Source organism: Peromyscus eremicus, chromosome 19 (genome assembly GCF_949786415.1).
Source record: "Peromyscus eremicus chromosome 19, PerEre_H2_v1, whole genome shotgun sequence".
In the NCBI taxonomy this organism is placed as follows: Eukaryota; Metazoa; Chordata; class Mammalia; order Rodentia; family Cricetidae; genus Peromyscus; species Peromyscus eremicus.
In genome coordinates, this window is record NC_081435.1 from 67,484,696 (window position 1) to 67,503,912 (window position 19,217).

Here is a 19,217-nt window from a genome sequence, read left to right on the forward strand (position 1 = left end):
TGTGTGCTGAGAAAGAGAAGCAGGCCAGGCCAACAGTGTGTTCCCAGGGAGAGCAGCAGCTTTCCTACACTCCAGATGGTGACTCGGGTGACCTGGAGGAGGACACAGAGTATCAGGAGGGTCAGCTCCTGACACTACTGCCCCACAGCCCCGCCACTGGGATGAGATGTACAGTAGGAGGTGTCAATCCTGACCTCCAATTGAACAGGCCTAAGAGTGTGTGTGTGTGTGTGTGTGTGTGTGTGTGTGTGTGTGAGAGAGAGAGAGAGAGAGAGAGAGAGAGAGAGAGAGAGAGAGAGAGCGCACGAGCGCTTGCACAACTTAGCTTTTAACAAAACAACTTGGAAATAAACACAGAAAATTAAAAGTAGGTAAAGCATATGAAATAAAGGTATAAGGAGAGAATATTTTCATGCAGATGTACAATACTTGTATTTTAATCTTTTTTTTTTTAACAAAAGGCAAAAAGTTAAAAGGTTAAATTTATAAGCTAAGGTTATTTATTAAGGATTTTTGTTGTTGCTTTTGTTTTCTGAGACATGGTTTCTCCGGATTAACAGCCCTGGCTGTTCTAGAACTCACTCTGTAGACCAGGCTGGCCTCGAACTCACAGAGATCTGCCTGCCTCTGCTTCCCTAGTGCTAGGATTAAAGGCGTGCACCACCACCGCCCAACAAGGAATTTTTTAATATAAATGTAATGCAGCCTAAATATGCAACATTCACAAATCTAGCAGCAGTCATCAGCTACACCCACTGCCTCACCCAAAACAACTTCCAGGGGGGCTACAAGCTCAATTCCTACACAGATAGGAAGTTAAAAAAATAAATAAAAAATTCTATCTAGTGCTTCCACAGTACCCCTTCTCTGAGTAATGTATTGAGAAATGCATCACTGTGTTACCACCTGTCACAATGTTCAGTACAGTAGCATGCTGCTGTACATGTCTATAGCTGGGGTATGTGTCCACGGTCCTGTGTCCATACGGGTAAGCACACTTTGTTATATGAATGTGGCTTATTCTAACAACAATGAAACCAGCTGAGGACACGATTCTAAGAGTATGTCCCCATCCTGTAGCAATGCATGCCTCCTTAAACCAGTAATGGTCTTATCAAGTACTATTTACTATATTTAACTCTATACAGTACACTTTTTCTTTTTCTTTTTGGATTATTGAAACAGGGTTTCTCTGTATAGCAATCCTAGCTGTCCTCGAACTCATTCTGTAGACCAGGTGGGCCTTGAACTCAGAGATCCGCCTATCTCTGCCTGGGATTAAAGGCATGCGCCACCACTGCCCGGCTTTGCAGTATATACTTTCCTATGGTCAGCTACACAGGCTTGTTAAGATTAGCATTACCACAAAAATGCAATACATCACACTATGACCTAAACAACAGGTATTTTCAGTTCCATTACAATCTCAAATACTCACCTTTGTACATGCAGTATCCCACTAACTGGAATGTCCTTAATGAGAAAGCACTTGATACTACAGCGTTTATTCAGAACTACTAAATCAAGGGATCTTCTTATACCTTCCCTTCTAATCACAAAGCTCGGCTATGTCACCACACTGTGCATGTGAAAAACTGTCGTCATCAACAGTCCTGCAGCAAACAACCTTGGAGCTCTCCCACCTCACGAACAGATCCTCCCAATTAGCCAGCAACCCCAACAGCCAGAGTGTGCCTCTGCCTTAATTCACTTGCCCCTAATGAAAACGAATTACAAAAAATACGTACCGCTTTCTTTCCAGAAGGTTCCCAAAGAGAAACATCTCCCCACGATGTATTATAAAAGTACTTCTCTCCCGGATCAAAACCTTTAAGATCCTTAAGAAAAAAGAAAACATTACGTGACTATTTGTGAGTTAGAGAAATATTTACAGTTAGAATTGATGGTGCATGCCTATAATCCCAGCTACTCGGAAAAATCCCAAGGTTCAAAGCTAGCCTGGGCAACTCACCAAACTAAAAAGGTACAAAGGTTGGACCGAGAAGCTCAGTGGTAGAGCATTTGCCTCACGTGTCTAAGGCCCTGAGTATAAATCCTTCCTACCAAAACTAAATCCATGAGCAAGTAATCTAGCGCCTAAAAAATCTTCATGGGATGGGGCTGGAAAGATGGCTCAGTGATTAAGAGCACTGCTGCTCTTCCAGAGGACACGGGTTCAATTACCAGCACCCACACAGCAGCTCACAACTGTTCCAGGGGATGACACCGGATCATACAGACATACATGCAGGCAAAACAACAATGTACATAAAATAAAAATAATTTTAAAAATGTTTATGGGCTAAGAAAAATGGAAGTACAGTCAGTAACAAATTTTTACATTTAAAGTATGAGTGTCAAGAAAAAGGTTTAAATGATCCACATTAAAACTGCAGTTTTTCAAAAAATAAACGATCTCCCCAAAAAAATGTTACCTATATTTTGTACATGTAAGCAAGGCCTAAGTGTTCATAAAGATTCTAAAACTAATGTAGCTTTGTGAACACACATAAATATACTGTAAGTCAAAGGGAAAAACCAACGTCTACACTCAACAGTCCTTTCCCAGTAGCACATTAGCACTGTTCAATCTGGCTGTGGAACATAAAAAAGAGTGTGTTTTTGTCTTTCCCTTAGATCACCTTTCAGGGCAGACCTTTTAGCCAGGATCTAGTACATACCCAGTGTTTTCTTTTTCTAAGATAGACATCATTTTTCTTTAATTTTATTTTATATGTAGGTGTTTTGCCTGCATATCTGTATACTACATGCATGTCTGATGCCCAGAGGCCAGAAGAGGACATCAGATCCCCTGAAACCGGAGTTACAGATGATTTTAAGTCACTATACGGATGCTGAGAATTGAACTCGGGTGAAGAGCCAGTCCTAGACAGAGCAAAGAATGGCGGCTCCAGGTCCAACACACCAAGGAAACAGCAGGATGCATCCATTTGCAATTGACAGGGTAAAAATGGGTGAGCAGACAGAACTCCTGCCATCAACACCAATTCCAGTCTCAGACAGTCACTGTTAGACTCTGGGACCAATCAGGGTAAGAAGACTCTAAGCTCAGCTTCACAGTTGAGAAAGACAGGTAATGGCAAACTCTTCAGAGCAAACACTGTTGACAAGTGCTGTGATGAGCTCTCTCAGGACATAGAGGAGCATAAACTAGGGAGCCCAGATCCAGTTAGCTCGGCCTGAGTCCACCAGGAGAGACATGTAGCTAACATGGCCAAGAAGGGATAAGCAAGCAGGGTCCGAGCAGAGGGCAGAACTAACTGTGCAGAGTGCTGCAGGTGACAGAGGGCTCAGAATAGAACTGTTTTACAGAATGAACAGCAGTCACGGAGGGAAATGCACCAGAGCATTTCACGTCTCTCTAAAGTTCACATGGCCCCATGACACTTTTATCTCTAAGTTGAAGGTAAAAACCTATTCTTGCTTTGCCCTTGGCATGCCCTAAAGTGTATGCAAAGTGACACTCCTTTCTACCTTGACAGCATAACTCATTTTAAAAAAAAAAACTTCAAAGTGTATCAAGCAGGTAGAACTTCAAGGTATGCCCTGCCCTCAAGGTCAACCAATGGAACCCAGAACAAGGGCCCACTAAGGACACAAATGAAACATGCTCAAGGACAGGCCATCATCACAGAACACCTGGACCCAGCAACAGAACCACCTGCATGCTGTAACCTTTTGGTATCAAAACACAGAGAAAGAAATGGAAGGCCAAAGTCAGCCATGTCATGACTCACCATCTGGAAAGGTTTCTGGGAACTCTGGAAGGTTACTGGCTACTTCAAAAGGATGAAGACCTCTGTGGTCACTAAAGAATGCCTGCTACTGGCTAGGAAAATGACAGGACCAGATGAGCCTGTCATCAGCAACACTCCCAAGCCCTTAGTGTGGGCCACGTGCATACTTCATGGCAAGACAAAGATAACCAAAGCCAGTAAGGTTCCCACCCAGAGCAAACACGGGGAACAAACCCTGTCTGTACACAAGCCCACATGCACAGAAACAAGGGTCTCAACAGAGTACTACTGTAAGCCAAACTCTCTGAATGTGGTATTTAAATTTCACTTCCTACACAACTGTAGTTCATAACGTTTCAGCTTATAGTACTTATCAAAGACATTACCTTTAATAATCAAGAAGGATTAGCTGAGTCAGACCAATGGTAATTAATACAACTGCCTTCACCTACACCAGTGCTAGTCTCTTGCCTCATGGCTTGCTCAGCCTGCTTTCTTATAGAACCCAGGACCACCAGGCCAGGGATGGCACCACCCACAATGGGCTGGGCCCTTCCCCATCAATCACTAAGAAAATGCCCTAAAGCTGGATGTTATGGAGGCATTCTCTCAGTTGAGGTTCCCACCTTTCAAATGACTCTAGCTTGTGTCAAGTAGACATAAAACTAGTCAGCATAAAAGGAGACCACAGAATCCAGCAATCATAAAACTCAGCATGTTCGGTATCTAGTCAGAACCTTTCAGCTATCCAAACAGCAGTAAACTATTAGCCCAAACGAGGAGCACAGCAATGCTAGGAAACAGATGTATGTGCCAGAGATGGCTCAGCAGGTAACGGTGGAAGAAAAAAGGCTGGAGAGATGGTTCAGTGGTTAAGAGTACTTGCTGCTCTTCCAGAAGACCGGGGTTCAGTTCTCAATACAAGGCAGCTTACAACTGCCTGTAACACCAATACCGGCAAATCTGACACACTCTTCTGGCCTCCATGAACACCAGGCACCCAAATGGTACACAGACATACAAGCAAAATAGTCATACACAGATAATAAAAATAAATATTAAAAGAGAGAGAGAGAAAGAGAAAGGGGGGCAGTTAAGGTAAGTTGTTGCTCTTACAAAGGGCCAGAGTTCAATTCCCAGCACTCATTAGTGGCTTCAGCTCCAGGGGATCCAATGCCCTCTTTCTGAGCTCTGCAGGAACCAGGCACACACAGTACACACACATACATATAGGCAAAAGATTCAAACACATGCAGTATAATTTAAAACTCTAAAAAATGGATATTAAAAAGGGGAAAAAGTGGAAGGAGAAAACTGTCTCCACAAAGTTCTCTGATCTCCACATATATACATACACTAATAAAAATAAAATTTTTAAAAAGAAAACCGGGCTGGAGAAATGACTCAGCGATTAACAGCACTGCTGCTCTTCCAGAAGACCCAGTTCAATTCCCAGCATGCACATGACTCACAGCTGCCTCCAAGTCCAGTTCCAGAGGCTCTGATGGCCTATCTGGCCTCCTCAGTTACAAGCATGCAAGCAATGCAGATACAGATGCAGGCAAAACGTTCTTATCTATGATCTTTTTAATTTGTTTTTTGCTGGGGGGGGGTGTTTTATTTTGGTTTGGTTTGGGGTTTTTTGGTTTTTCAAGACAGTTTTCTCTGTGCATTCCTGGCTTTCCTGGAACTCCATCTGTAGACCAAGCTGGCCTCGAACTCAGATTCGCCTGCCTCTGCCTCTCAAGTGCTGGGATTAAAGACGTGCACCACTACCACCAGGCTGATCATTTTAATTTTTAATAAATAAAAAGTAAAATAAGGAGTTACAGATAATTCTTAAAACATTTTTATTTAAAAGAGAAAACATGAACTGCAGGGGTTGAGACTGTAGCTCTATGGCAGTGTGCTTGTCTAGCATGTGTGAGGCCCTGAGATTAATTACCAGAACTACCAAGAACATGAATAGAGGAAAGAAATGAAAGACATATTAAAGGTGGACCACACTGCATGAAAATAAACTGTATGGAATTAAGAACAGATTTGAAACTGACAAAGAAACGCCTGGGAGATGTATTTATTTACAGACTAGCTCTCACTAGGCAGCCTGGGCTGGCCACAAACAATCCTTATGCCTCAACCTCCCAAGTCCAAGTGCTAGGGTTACAGGCATGAGCCATCACACTGAGCTTGGCCTGGGAACCTTGATGCAACAAGACAGAAACTGCAGAAACCCAAAGAGCTCTGAAAACTGGAGTCTCAGGAACAGACAGGAGAGAACAATAAACACCAGAGAAATGAGGTCACTATATTCTCCAAACCCAGTGAACTAGATAGAGCAGGGGTTCTCAACCTGTGGGTCCCAACCCCTTTGGGGTTGAACAATCCTTTCATAGGGGTCATCTAAAGCCATCTGGATCTCAGATATTTACATGACAATTCATAACAGTAACGAAATCACAATTATGAAGTAGCATTGAAAATAGTTTTATGGTTGGGGTTGCCACCACACGAGGAGCTTTATTAAAGGGTCGCAGCATTAGGAATGTTGAAAACACTGCATTAGATGCTCCAGTTCAAGAAGCTTAGCAGACCCAGCCAGACACAGTGAGACCACACTAGCAAACATCAGAATTTCAGTGCTAGAAACACAGGCTAAGACACCAGCTAGGAAAAAGAACAGAGCAAAATCTTAAGAAAAAGGACACTAGAATTTTATAACAAGAAAGGCTACCTAGGCCAGGCACTGGTGGTGCAGGCCTTTAATCCTGGTACTCCAGAGGCAGAAACAGGCACATTTCTGTGAGTTGGGGGCCAGCCTCATGTACATAATATGTTCCACGCCAGCCAGGATACACAGTGAGACCATCGCAAAGTCTCCCTACCATAGATAAACCTTACTTCAAGAAGAAAGTACAGACAGCCAAGGTAGCCAACCAACACCACAGCATGAAGGACATTACTCAAGAGGGTAATTATATCCACTTAAAGGAATGCAGAGTAGAAGTAGCAAATGTGTTTAAAAAGAAAAAAGTAATTATTTTTCCTTCCTTAAAATAAAAATAATAATTATGCATTGTAAGCCTAACAACACAATGCTGGAGACATAAAATGCTGCTTCACAAAGAAATTCTGGCTAAGAGGACCAGGAAATCTGCTGCAAGGCAGTCTCCTAGACATGGCTGAGAAGAGCTTGTAGGCAACCCTGTCTTCACCCAAAAAGGGGGGGGAGGGGGACAGAAAAAAGTGAAAAGATGAAGTAATTAAAAACCAGCTTTAAAATGAGATTTCAACCCAATCAAATCAATGATCATATTAAGCAACAGGGGTCAGCACATGTTTTCTACATAGGAGCAGGTTACTGACTGTGTTGTTCCAATAACAAGGATATACAAAACTAAGAAGCAAGCCTTACACAAGGGACCAGCAAAAGCTGTGCTTGTGACACGAGACTATAATCTCAGCACTCCACTTGAGAGGCAGAGGCAGGGGGATTTAGTCTGAGATCAGAATGGGCTAAACATTGACTTCAAATCTCCAAAACAGAATCAATATAGTCCAGGATAGAACACTTGTCGATGCAAAAAGCCCTGGGCTGCACCCCAATATCAAAAAAGGAGCCCCAAATAGTTACAAACCATACCACATGCTCCTAAGAACTGGAGCAATGTACAAATACAGAATCAGACCACTACTTTGAACAAACATCCAGCCATTTCTGTAATAGTAAACATACAACAACCTCATAATTTCACATCTGAGTTTTCTTTTTAAAGAAGTCAAAGCAGATACCCACAGAGTTTTGTAAGAGTGGTCAGGACTGAGTGAGGCACAGTGGGTGCATGACTTAATCCCAGTGTTCTAGAGGCTGAGCCGGGCAGAGCTCTGTGAGTTCCAGGCCACACTCTAGTCTACAGGGCAAGTTCCAGGCCAGCCATGGCTACACTGTAAGATGCTGTCTCAAAAAAAAAAAGTTAGGGCAGGGGATGGTAGAGACCTTGCTTATCTGCCCTGTTCAATCTCCAGAACCCCTCCCAAAACAAACAAAAAAACTGCATTCACAGTAGCCAAAAGAGCAGAAATAGCCTAGGTATCTAACCACCAAGACAATTTATTTGTATAATGGAATATTAGCAGTAGGTAGGACCCAACACATATGTAACAAACAAAATCTTCCACAGAGATGAACAGCATACCACTTTCTTTTCCATAAAACTATACAAGAGGCACATGTAATTTGCAGTGAAATACTTTGAGAAGAGGTAACCAGTGGTGCAAGGGCAGGGATTCATTGAAAAAGATATACAGGGACTTTATGGCATGACTGGACTGCTGTATGATGTGACAGGGACTTACACAGCACGCACATGTATGTCAAAACCAACAAAGCACGCCAACAGGTCAAGGATGAAATGCAGTGTCTCTCTTTGACAGAGAACAAAAACAGCATGGAACCTGAGTAGAGAGATGTAAGATAAGCAAGAAACCACTGGAATAAAGGATCACCCATCCCACAAATCTGACAAAGGAACAGGAACTACCTGGGTCTCTTCAACAATTCCTCACCTACTTTAAAGCAAAACAGACTGTTATTGTTAGGAATCCTGGTAAGTATTAGTTGTTCACTACTAGATTACCAATTATAAATAAAACCTGATTCAAAGCCTCAAATTCAAATATTAAGAAACTGGCCTAAAGATATAGCTCAATGGTTAAACACTTATCTAGTATGCAGAGTTCCCTGAACTATATTTTCTATAAAATGTAAAGCAGACACTTACTCTATTTCCAGTCAAAAATGAAGCAAGCACAGAATAATCAATGGCTATGAAGAGACAGCAGTTCCTGTTTAATATTTCTGAACTATCTATGCCATCCACATAGTCTCAGTGTTATGACAATGAATCATTGAGAAGCAAACTGACCAATAAATTTGTGACTATGACTTTAATTTTGAAACTTTTGGAAGACTACACATACTTAGTCCATATAGCTGTATAAAATCAAAGCAAAAGAAACTCGGAACATGTTTGCAATCCACTTGATATAACTAATACTGGGAAATTAAATTCATCTTCTTTTGCTCAAACAAGTAATTCAGCACATTACCCCAAACATCAAAACTAATGTTTTTAATAGTAAACAGTCTAAAAGTCCTTTTCTTAAGCGGGCATGATAGCACACTCCTGGACCCCATCACTCGGGAGGCTAAGCCAGAGGACAGCTTGAAGAGTTTAAAGCTCACTTAAAAAGATAGGTAAGTTCTAAGGACGCTTTCATGAAGGCATCTGAAGCATTAGAAAAATCCTGTTTTTTGAGGAATCGTATCCATTCTCAACTCTCCGATCTCACCTCCAAAGGCCAGCCCTGTCGGCTCGGACATCCCTGACGGCATCTGGTACTTTGTGCGCACTCACCTTCAGCAGCTCCTTGCAGCTCTCGAGTCCAACGTCCACCAAGATGCCTTTCACCCTCTTCCGCACCTTCCTGATGTTGTCAAGATTCTGCACAGGAATCTGAAACATTTTTGATGTTTTCCTTGAAGAGAAAAAGAAAGAACTGTAACTAACATGTATACACACACTACAGTTTTAACAGGGCTAATAAAACACTAGCAGTACTATCTGCAGCAAGGGGTGCTGAGGAAACTATACAACCGGCATGCAAAAGAATGACACCTGACCCTTCCTTACAACCTCATAACCCTAGCACGAAAACAGAAGCTAAACTACTGACTCTTAGATTAAAAACCTAGGCATAAATTTTGATGGCTTTGGATTTGGCAACATAGTCTCACATACAGCACCAAAAAACACCCACAACAAAAGAAGAAATATATTAGGCAGACTTTAACAAATTTAATGTCCCCAAGGGCACCATCAAAAAAGCAAAAATCCCATAAAAATGAGGGGAATTTTTTTCAAACTACATTTCTGACATATCCAGAATAAAAAACTCAGAACAGAGTTGAAGAGATGGTTGGGTGGTTAAGAGCACTTGTTACTCTTGCAGAGGACCCAGGTTCAGTTCTCTGAACTCACCTGGCAGCTGTCTATTCTGCACATATGTGGTGCTCAGACACTCACACACATTAAAGTAAATATATCTTTAAAAACAAAAAACAGCCGGGCGGTGGTGGCGCACGCCTTTAATCCCAGCACTCGGGAGGCAGAGGCAGGCGGATCTCTGTGAGTTCGAGGCCAGCCTGGACTACCAAGTGAGTCCCAGGAAAGGCGCAAAGCTACACAGAGAAACCCTGTCTCGAAAAACCAAAAACCAAAAAAAAAACAAAAAAACAAAAAACAAAAAACAATTCAATTTAAATAAGCAAAGGATCTAAACACACTTTTCCAAAGTTCAGGAAAGGATGCAGCATATCTTTACCACGTTAAGAAGCAAAAGTACTGGGAGGGGATAGGGAAACCAAAATTCAAATGCATTTCCAATGGTAAGGTACACAGACAGCCAATTCAGAAGGCAATCTAAATTCCTCAAGGGAAAAGTATGTAGATGCCCCCTGCACTAACAGCTCCACCCAAGAGAAAAAGTTGGGCAAGAATATTCAAAGAATTATTCAAAAACAATTCCAACGCCGGGCGGTTTTCCCAGCACTCGGGAGGCAGAGGCAGAAGGATCTCTATGAGTTCGAGGCCAGCCTGGTCTACAAAGTGAGTTCCAGAAAAGGTGCAAAGCTACACAGAGAAACCCTGTCTCGAGAAAAAAAACAAAAAAAAACAAAAAAAAAAAACACCAATTCCAATGTCCATCACATAAGACAGCTGTGTACACTTATATTCTGGACCATAAAGAGAAGTACCAATACATGCTGTAACATTGGAAACATTCTGCTGAGAAGCCAGACACAAAGGACCAAGCATATACAAGTTAGGATTCCATTTATACATAACATGACAGAACAGACCTATGGAAAGATAGCATGGCTACCCTCCACCAGAGAGAACTGCTAAGTGACAGTTAAGGGAAGAGCATTTGGGTTTTGTTTTGGTGAAGCAGCAGTGACAACTTTCAAACATCATCTGTGAATAGGGTAATGTTGCATGCCTGTAACCATAAAACTTGGGAGGCTGAGGCAGGAGGATCACAAGTGGGAGGCTAATTTAAACTAAACAAAACTCTGCCTTAAAAAATGAAGAAAAGACGGGTAGTGGTGATGCATGTCTTTAATCCCAGCACTCGGCCAAACCAATCAAGTATGACAGGAACAATGCCATCCAAGACCGGATGGTAGGAACAGCCCATTTCACTCTTAAGGACACTTGTGGAATCTAGCCCCATTTGCACACACAAGCCCAAGAGACCACACTGGGAGTCCACATCCTTCCCTATGGAGTGAAGACACCTCTGGAAAGTTTTGGTCCCAACTACCAAATCACCACAGATTCTCAATCTCCTAAAACAACAGAAGGTGAACTGTAGCACGAATCTTAACAGGGCTTATTAATAAAAAGAAACCCGGAGTCAGGTATTGGGGTGAACGCTGAAAGATCAGAGAGACAGAACAGGCCACAGCCACCTCACCTAGCCAATTCCTCAGCTGATCTCAAACTGAAAGCCTCTGTGTCTTCATCCAAATTTATCTCAGCTGAACTGCTGCTCAAAAGCCTAAAAGCTTAACCAGCCTAGTTCCTGGTTTTTAACGCCTTATATACCTTTCTGCTTCCTGACATCACTTCCTGGGATTAAAGGCGTGTGTCACCAAGCCTGGCTGTTTCCAGTGTGGCCTTGAACTCACAGAGATCCAGACGGATTTCTGCCTCTGGAATGCTAGGATTAAAGGTGTGAGTGCTACCATTTTCTAGCCTCTGTATTTAGTGGCTGTTCTGTTCTCTGACCCCAGATAAGTATATTAGGGTGCACAATATTTTGGGAAACACAATATCACCACATTTCCCCTTTTTTGTCTAAAATTTAAAAAAGTTTACAATACAAGAAAAATTATATCCAATAAGTATATACAATATAAACAGTCAAGAATTATATTAACAATGTCTAGTCCATTAACATTTGACAGATTCAGACAAAAAAACTCCATTATATATATTAACAATGTCCAGTCCAGTAACATTTGATAAATTCAGACAAAAAAATTTCATTACTTATCCTATTTAAAACAAGTAGCTCGTTTTTAAAAGTAGATTCAATAATCTCCCTTTTTATCTTATCATATCCATATTCTTTTTTTTAGTAGATCCAAAAAAATCTACCTTTTATCTTATTTCTACATCTTCCCTTTTTTTCAGAGCATATTCAATGATCTACCCTTTGCTATATCTTTTTTCTTTTTCTTTTAAACAAGAACCCTGTATCTAATCTCCTTTGTTTAGCTTTTTTTTGCGGGGGGGGGGGGGGGGGGCACAATACCATCACAGTGAACCATCTCCTCATTCCATATAAATTTCTAGTTCACAGACTAGTGAAATGTTAAAATGTTCGCACTACAAAGTGCTCTTGAGGTGGTCCGTAAGAACAGAATGCAGCCCCACAGAATATAAAGTCACATCAGTACTGATATAAACTAAAAACATGATGAAGACTGGAACATATACCTCTTCACAATAAGTCTGTTAATAAGCATGGCATCACAGCACAGGGACAATCCCACCACTCAGGATGCTAAAGCAGGAAGATCACAGTTCAAAGTCCAACTTGGACTATATAGTGAGGTCCTGTCTCCAAAAAAATAAATAAAGACAGAACAGAACAGCTGGGGTTGAGGCGAGAAAGCAAGAGTAGCAGCTAATTTTGGAAACACGGACACAAGTCAGTGTCCATCAAATGGTACAAGGATAAGCAAATATGCTATGTCCAGGGAAAGTAAGGCTGTTTGACAATAAAAGGGAACTGATGCAAAAACATCTGTTGGATGGAAGAGTCCTTCTGTCATCTGACTCCAGTTGTATGAAATGCCCAGAAAAACACATCTCCAGAGGTGCAGCAGATCAGTAGATGGATGTTCGAGGTCAGTAAGTAAACAGACTTGTAGGGAGCTGGACATATTCTAGCATTCGACTGTAGTGATAGATGCACATGTAAATTTCTTCACAGATCAATGAATTTTACAGGATCTCCACGAGAGGACAACATGATATCCAAGTCGAACCCTGGTGAGAGCCCATTACCGGTGGTAGAGCAGAAACCAGAGGCCTCGGGCCACACCAATGACTCGTAGCAATGAAGACTGACTTAAGTAGATGAATGGACTAAAGGACAAACCTTGTGTCTCAATGGGCAACACTACAGCTTCCAGGACAAGATGATAATGATTCTTCATTTGTTTTGTTTTTGTTTCTTTGGTTTGTTTGGTTTTGGGTTTTTCTTTTAAATTTAGTTTTGATTTGGGGGAAGTTACAAGGGCAGAGGGCAGATGTGGAGACAGGGAGAGAAGTGGATCAGAATGCATAATGTGAAATCCACAAAGAATCCATAAAAGTTAAAAAAAAAAAAAAGACAGAAAGAAATATCATGAGGTAAGTCTACCATTACCACCAGAGACTCGAGAGCTTGAGAAGCCTGTGGCTGGCTGGTGTTGTAGGGCTGGCTTGCACTGGAGAGGAGGTTGAAACTTGGGCTTGTGGGGAGAGAGGGTAGCACAGGACATACAATATGGCCAAAGTGACCACTTGTATGTTCCTTTATTTCTGCTTAGAAATAAGGTCCTGAGAAATGTCATCACTGTCTGCATTTAATGATTGCACTTTTGAGTGAAACTGCAATTTTTGTCTTTTGGTTGAAATATAAAGTGTACTGTTCAAACATAAAGCAGCTTATTATTTGACCTTTGTGTGTATACACACACACACACACACACACACATATATATATATATAATCATGAAGGCTAGTGAGGTACCTGACACCAAACAAGGCAACCCGACTTCAATCCCTGAAGAAGAAAACCAACTCCTGAAAAGTGTCCTCTAACTTTTACACACACGCACACACTTGTGTAAATATAAAAACCCACAAACACAAAATCATTACAGCTAAAAATATTTTAGTTTCATGAAAGGAAAAAAACTAAGGAACTATTCCAGAATAAAGGAACCTCAAGATAACTAAACAATGCAACTCTAACCTGAATCTTTTTCTACAAATAACATTACTCAAGTGACTCACAAATCTTCAAGAGTCTGAGATTTCTGTGTTTTGATAACTTTGTTATAAGTATACAGAATATTCTTGTTTGTAAGAACAGTTTTGGGGATAATTATCTATCTTGACAACCTGATCTCAAATGACTGGGTGAGGGAGACTTCTTTGTATTGTATTTGTGACTCCTCTGTAAATCTGTAACAATTTCAAAAAGTATTTCTAAGGCCAGCAAAATGGCTCAGTGAGTAAAGGTGCTTGCTGCCAAGCCAGACAGATCCAGAGACCACATGGTAAGGAGAAAACTGACTTCTCTAAGTTGCCCTCTGACCTCTACTATGCAAGCAACACACACACACACACACACACACACACACACACACACACACACACACACAAACATAATTTTTAGATTATTTTTAATAGTATAAACAATAAAAGATTTTAAAAGTATTAGTCAAATTCAAGTAGTAAACATTTTATATTAACTTCACAACTAAAGAAAGGCCATATAAAAGTCAGTTTTTTACTCACTTATTTTTAAGATTGATAATTATAATAGAGTGATAAACTATTTGGTCCCATCTCCCAAACCCCACCAGTGTTTCTGGGTGATGGATCCTCACAGCCGCCCTAAGGACAGGATGTGGGTCTCCTGTACTCAGGACCACAGGGGACCCTTCACTGGCTCCCCTCACTGCTGCAGCCCCCTACTGGCTATTTCCCTAATGAACTGAACTTCATCAAGGCAGGAGTGTCACAACACACCACAAATGCTAAAAAAATAAAATAAAAACTTAACATTTTTAAGAAGGGTCAGAACCACATACAGACACAAATGATCACACAGGCTTTTATTTTAAAGAGGAAAAGGCTGTGGCTGGATACAGACTGGGGTCCAACACATTCCAGGCAAACAGATCACATTAAATGCCAGTGACGTAGAGTAGAGAATGCCCCAACCTTTAACAACTAAGTTAAAACTGAAAGGGAGAGGACTAAGCTAGGGCAGGGGGCAGCAGAGGGTCAACAGGAAGGACACTTTTTGAGAGAATGAGGAAAAACTGGTTTCAGAGTGGCTAATTTAAAGTAAGTTTCTTGTCAGATCATTTACCCAGCAAAGGCTGCCTTAGAGCTTTAGGGACCATTAGCAGTGCAAAACAAGCGCCTTAAAAAAAAAAAAAAAAAAAAAATCCCACAAGACATGAAGTAAAAATAAAATTACGAAATAAAATGCACTTTCCAAAATTACACTATCAGAAGTGCCATCAGGAATTTCAACAATGCATTTCCAAACACCACACAATCACTATGCAGGCCAGAGTATCACTATGCATCAGCCAGAGCAGGGCAGAACAAAAAACCTTGATCAATTCTTCACTGGCTCTCCCAAATGAGCGTCTACTTCCTTTCAAGATCCACCATTATCTTCTAGAGCTTTTCATTCCAAAGGCTGGTGGTTCTGCCCCATCCACTCATCTCAAACAAGAAAGCTAAATTTACAGTTTGCAAAGAACAGTGTCAAAACACAAAGCAAGATGTAGTCTTCTTTCAGGATCTGAAAAACAAGGATCCAGGTCCTGGAATATTTTCAGGAGCAACAGCAGCATCTGGAGACTAAGTGGCTCTCCTAAGCACAGGGATCACAGAATGAGGCTGTGGGTGACCCAGCAAGTTTTAGGCAGGTTCTGGGGATACTTGCTCATGGCTTGGGAACAGGGCCAAGAACTGTCAGGGGTTTTTTTTTCTTTCATTTTGAACAAGAACTTTTCATTCTCAACTATAAGTGCCCCCCCCAATTCCTTCACTGTTATTATGGTTACCAAAAAATAAGTACACTAATTCTTTAAAAGTTTCCCTTCTTTAGAACTATCTGTTTTAGGAAAACAAGAAATGAAACAGGTGATTACAGGAGCTTTGTAATGTGCAAGCAGCCCTTCCAACACCCCTGGTCTACTGTAGAGAGTCACTTTGGGGAGGGCAAGATGACTTCTAGCCACACGTTTCAACCATCCTAAGATACAAGATTCCATAGAGAATGCCTACTGGATTATCTAGGGAGAAATGGTGCCGTTTTCACATCTGCATATCCTCTTCTTCACCACTGGGAAGAGTAGCTGGTCAGCCAACTGAGCTTCAGGAACTTAATTTTTAAAACTGTTTGTTCCAGAAACTGAAATACCTCAAAATATCCAACTCCTGTATAAAATAACATTTGCTAAGGAGATCCTCTTATTGTTTTTGGTATCATGCCCATTTAAGGATAACTGTGAAAAATGTGTACTTAATAGTTTTTTATATAATTACATCGTTTCCCCCTTCCCTTTCCTCTCTCCAAACCCTCCCATATTCCATTCCTTGCTCTTCCAAATTCATAGCATTTTTCAGTTGTTACATACATATATGTATATGCATATGTTTTCCTAAATACAACTCGATCAGTCTGTATAATGTTACTTTATGTGTATTTTCGGGACTGACCATTTGGTATTTGATAACCAATCAGTATGCTCTTCTCTGAGGAAAACTATTTTTCCCACTCTAGGCATTCCTTAGTAGCCTGTAGTTCTTTATGTAGAGGCCTCACTTTCCCCATCCAGTTTAGTTATGTCTATTGCTGTCCTTGTTCAGCTCATGTTTAGGCAGTCAGAAAGAAATATTCAGGGGGCTGAAAAGATGGCTCAATGCTTAAGTGCATGTACAGCTCTTGCAGAGAACCCAAGTTTGGTTCCCAGCACCCATGTTGGTTGACTCACAACCACTATCTCCAGGGGACCCAACACTGTCTTCTACCCTCTCCAAGCACCTGCACTCATGTGCATACACCAACACACAGGCACACACACAAACATGGTCAGATGATAATCCTTTTAAGACCAAAAAAAAAAAAAATCTCCTATAAAATCTAGTTTTCCAAATGATTTATCTTGAGTGGGAACACAGCAATGGTCACCAGCACAGGCTCTGGAGCTTTTTCCTGGGGGAAATCAGCTCAAGCACTTTATAGCTGGGTAAACTCAGCAAATCACTTCATCTCTCTGGGCTTCAGTTGTCTCCACCTGTGAAATCGTGCAAGGAATTTATTTCATGAGCAGCTTTCAAGACAACAACATTGGCAAGTCATCAGGAGTTTATTATAATATAAACCAAACACTAAGTGAAATGTCCCAACTATTAGGACACAGGTCTTTTAGTAATTTCCAAACATTATAATTCAGAAAGTCTGGCTCAACAGAGGAAAACGCCTTTCTAATCACCTGACCTTCATCAACCTGCTTTCTCTAAATAGCAGGTCAGCAACAGCCAAAGGATTTGGGTACAGTGCGGAAAAGGTAAGCTTTACCTTCCCAGAGTATAGGGAACCATCAACGCAGCACACTGTACACTGCAAACTTGTACAATACATTGCAAACTTGGTTTCAAATTAAAACGGCACCGTCAAAATCCCAAGACAACTTCAAGCTAAAATCTGCCTTCACTGTTACCGCCTAAAGCCAATGATCCAGACCTCTCTTTCCTCCCATTTCTCAACCAGATGCCAAAAATAGCCTGAAATGACTTCATTTCCTGCTTATCCTTTCTAAGCACAGATCTGTGCTTAAGGACCTCTCTCTACCTAAGGACCACTGCGTCAATGCTATTTTCTAAGAAGGGCCTCCACCTACCCAAAACACTGGTATATGGCCAGCACCACCACCACCTGTGATCTCTCTAGTCAACACGCAGGACTTCCAACCACAGCTGAACATCGCACTTTTCATAACTACTTTTTACACATGCTGTCTCCCATTCCCACATCAGACTAGACCGGTCCAAGCCACCAACTAATAAAACCGTTCAGGCAAAAAGGTTCCATCGGTCCCAATCTACACTGTAGGTTAACTGTATAGGAGTGATTTATCCATCCCAGTCGCATGAACTTAAAGCAGCACACTCTAGCGAGTTTTGGCTCAAATTCAAGCATACTTATGAAAAGTATGCGTTGCTTTACAATGCACTTTCAACCTGCACTTTCCTTTTTTTCATGTTCTTGGGCCAAACCTTTGTAGGAATTGTGCGAATAAAATTTATCTCGATCACTCTAAAATGGCAGATGCAAAGTTAAATTTTACATCCAGCATCTGCGTTGTCAAGTCACGAACGCGGCCGTATCGTGGATGAAGAGACAGCGATTTGCCCTCGGCAGCGCCTTAAACCCGCCTCTCCTTCGGGAGAAAACACGGCGCTTCCCGAGGTGGCCACGATCTTGCCCTGCATCCCGCCATCCCCGCCAAACGATGGATCCTCGGGCTTCAGCCTGCTCCCCGGGTCGCCGTAGAGGGGCGCCCTGCCCGACACCGCGACGTCTCCCACCCGCCCTTCCCTCCCCACCACTCTCGCTCGCCACGCCCGGCGTCCCGTCCCTGCCCCGCCCCCTCTCCCCATCCCGCCCCGGCCTCTGTCCCCGGTGCCGGGGTCCCCCCGGCACGATCCTCTCCCGCGTCCTCCCCGTCCCCTGTCCCCGCCCCTCCCCCTCCCCAGACCGGCCCCGCTCCCACGTGACCCCGCGAGCGGGCGCCTGGGGGACCCGAGCCGCGCACTCGAATGTCCGGGATTCCGAAGACACTGAGGTAGCGACGGCGCGGCAGGCCACAGTGGGGACAGCGCAGCGGCGGACAGCAGTGGGGACGTCGGGGCGGACCCGGGGGGGTGGACGGCGGGTGGGCCGCGGGGAGGGCCGGGGGCGGCGCGGGCCGGGCTGGCCGTACCTACCGCGGGGGCGCTGGGGGCGCCGCGTCCCGCCGCCGTCGCAACACCGCCGCCGCCGCCGCCGCCTCCTCCTCCGCCTACGCGGCGGGACCCCCGCCCCGCGCCCGTCCCTCCTCCCGCGCGCCAGAAAGAGAAGATGGCGCTCAGCTGCCTCAGGAAGTGACGTCGCCTCATTTGCATGCCGGCCAGGCCAGCCAATGGGTGTAGAGTGTGCCTGGGGACCCCCTGGGCTCTTTTCCCGGGCCCCTGCAGGCCCCTGGACCCCGCGGACCTCGAGGCTCTGGGAGGGGGTGGGGCCTGCCGCAGCCCCCCTCCCCTAGACCCAGAGGGTCCTGGGGTCTGCCTGTCAGCTCTCCCCCAGCTCTAGGCAAGCTCTCGTGAGAGTTTGAGTGGGTGGTGACGTCACTGAAGGGGTGGGGCGAGTCCCTTGTCGACCACGTGACCGATCACATGGTCTCACCAGAGCTCTGACTTCTTTTGCATGGGGTGGGGGCGGAGCCAGTAGCAGCCAAGTGGGTGGCCCCGCCCATACCTACAGACCAATCAGAAGCCAGCCCTGAGGATACTGTTTTGCCATTGGAGGATAGGACTTAAACTCTAG

The 19,217-nt window shown here is 43.1% G+C and overlaps 1 protein-coding gene across 1 annotated transcript in view; it reads right to left on the reverse strand.

Annotated features, from left to right (window-relative positions):
* Adnp2 (ADNP homeobox 2) overlaps positions 1–18,979 on the reverse strand; it is a 31,142-nt gene extending 12,163 nt beyond the window's left edge. The window contains exons 1-3 of the mRNA XM_059246074.1: positions 18,620–18,979; positions 9,176–9,296; positions 1,749–1,838 (exon numbers count right to left, since the gene is read on the reverse strand). Of these exons, the coding sequence (XP_059102057.1) occupies positions 1,749–1,838; positions 9,176–9,283 (198 nt within the window). The 5' untranslated portion in view covers positions 9,284–9,296; positions 18,620–18,979. The remainder of the gene's footprint in view (positions 1–1,748; positions 1,839–9,175; positions 9,297–18,619) is intronic.
* Between the last annotated feature and the right edge of the window lie 238 nt (positions 18,980–19,217).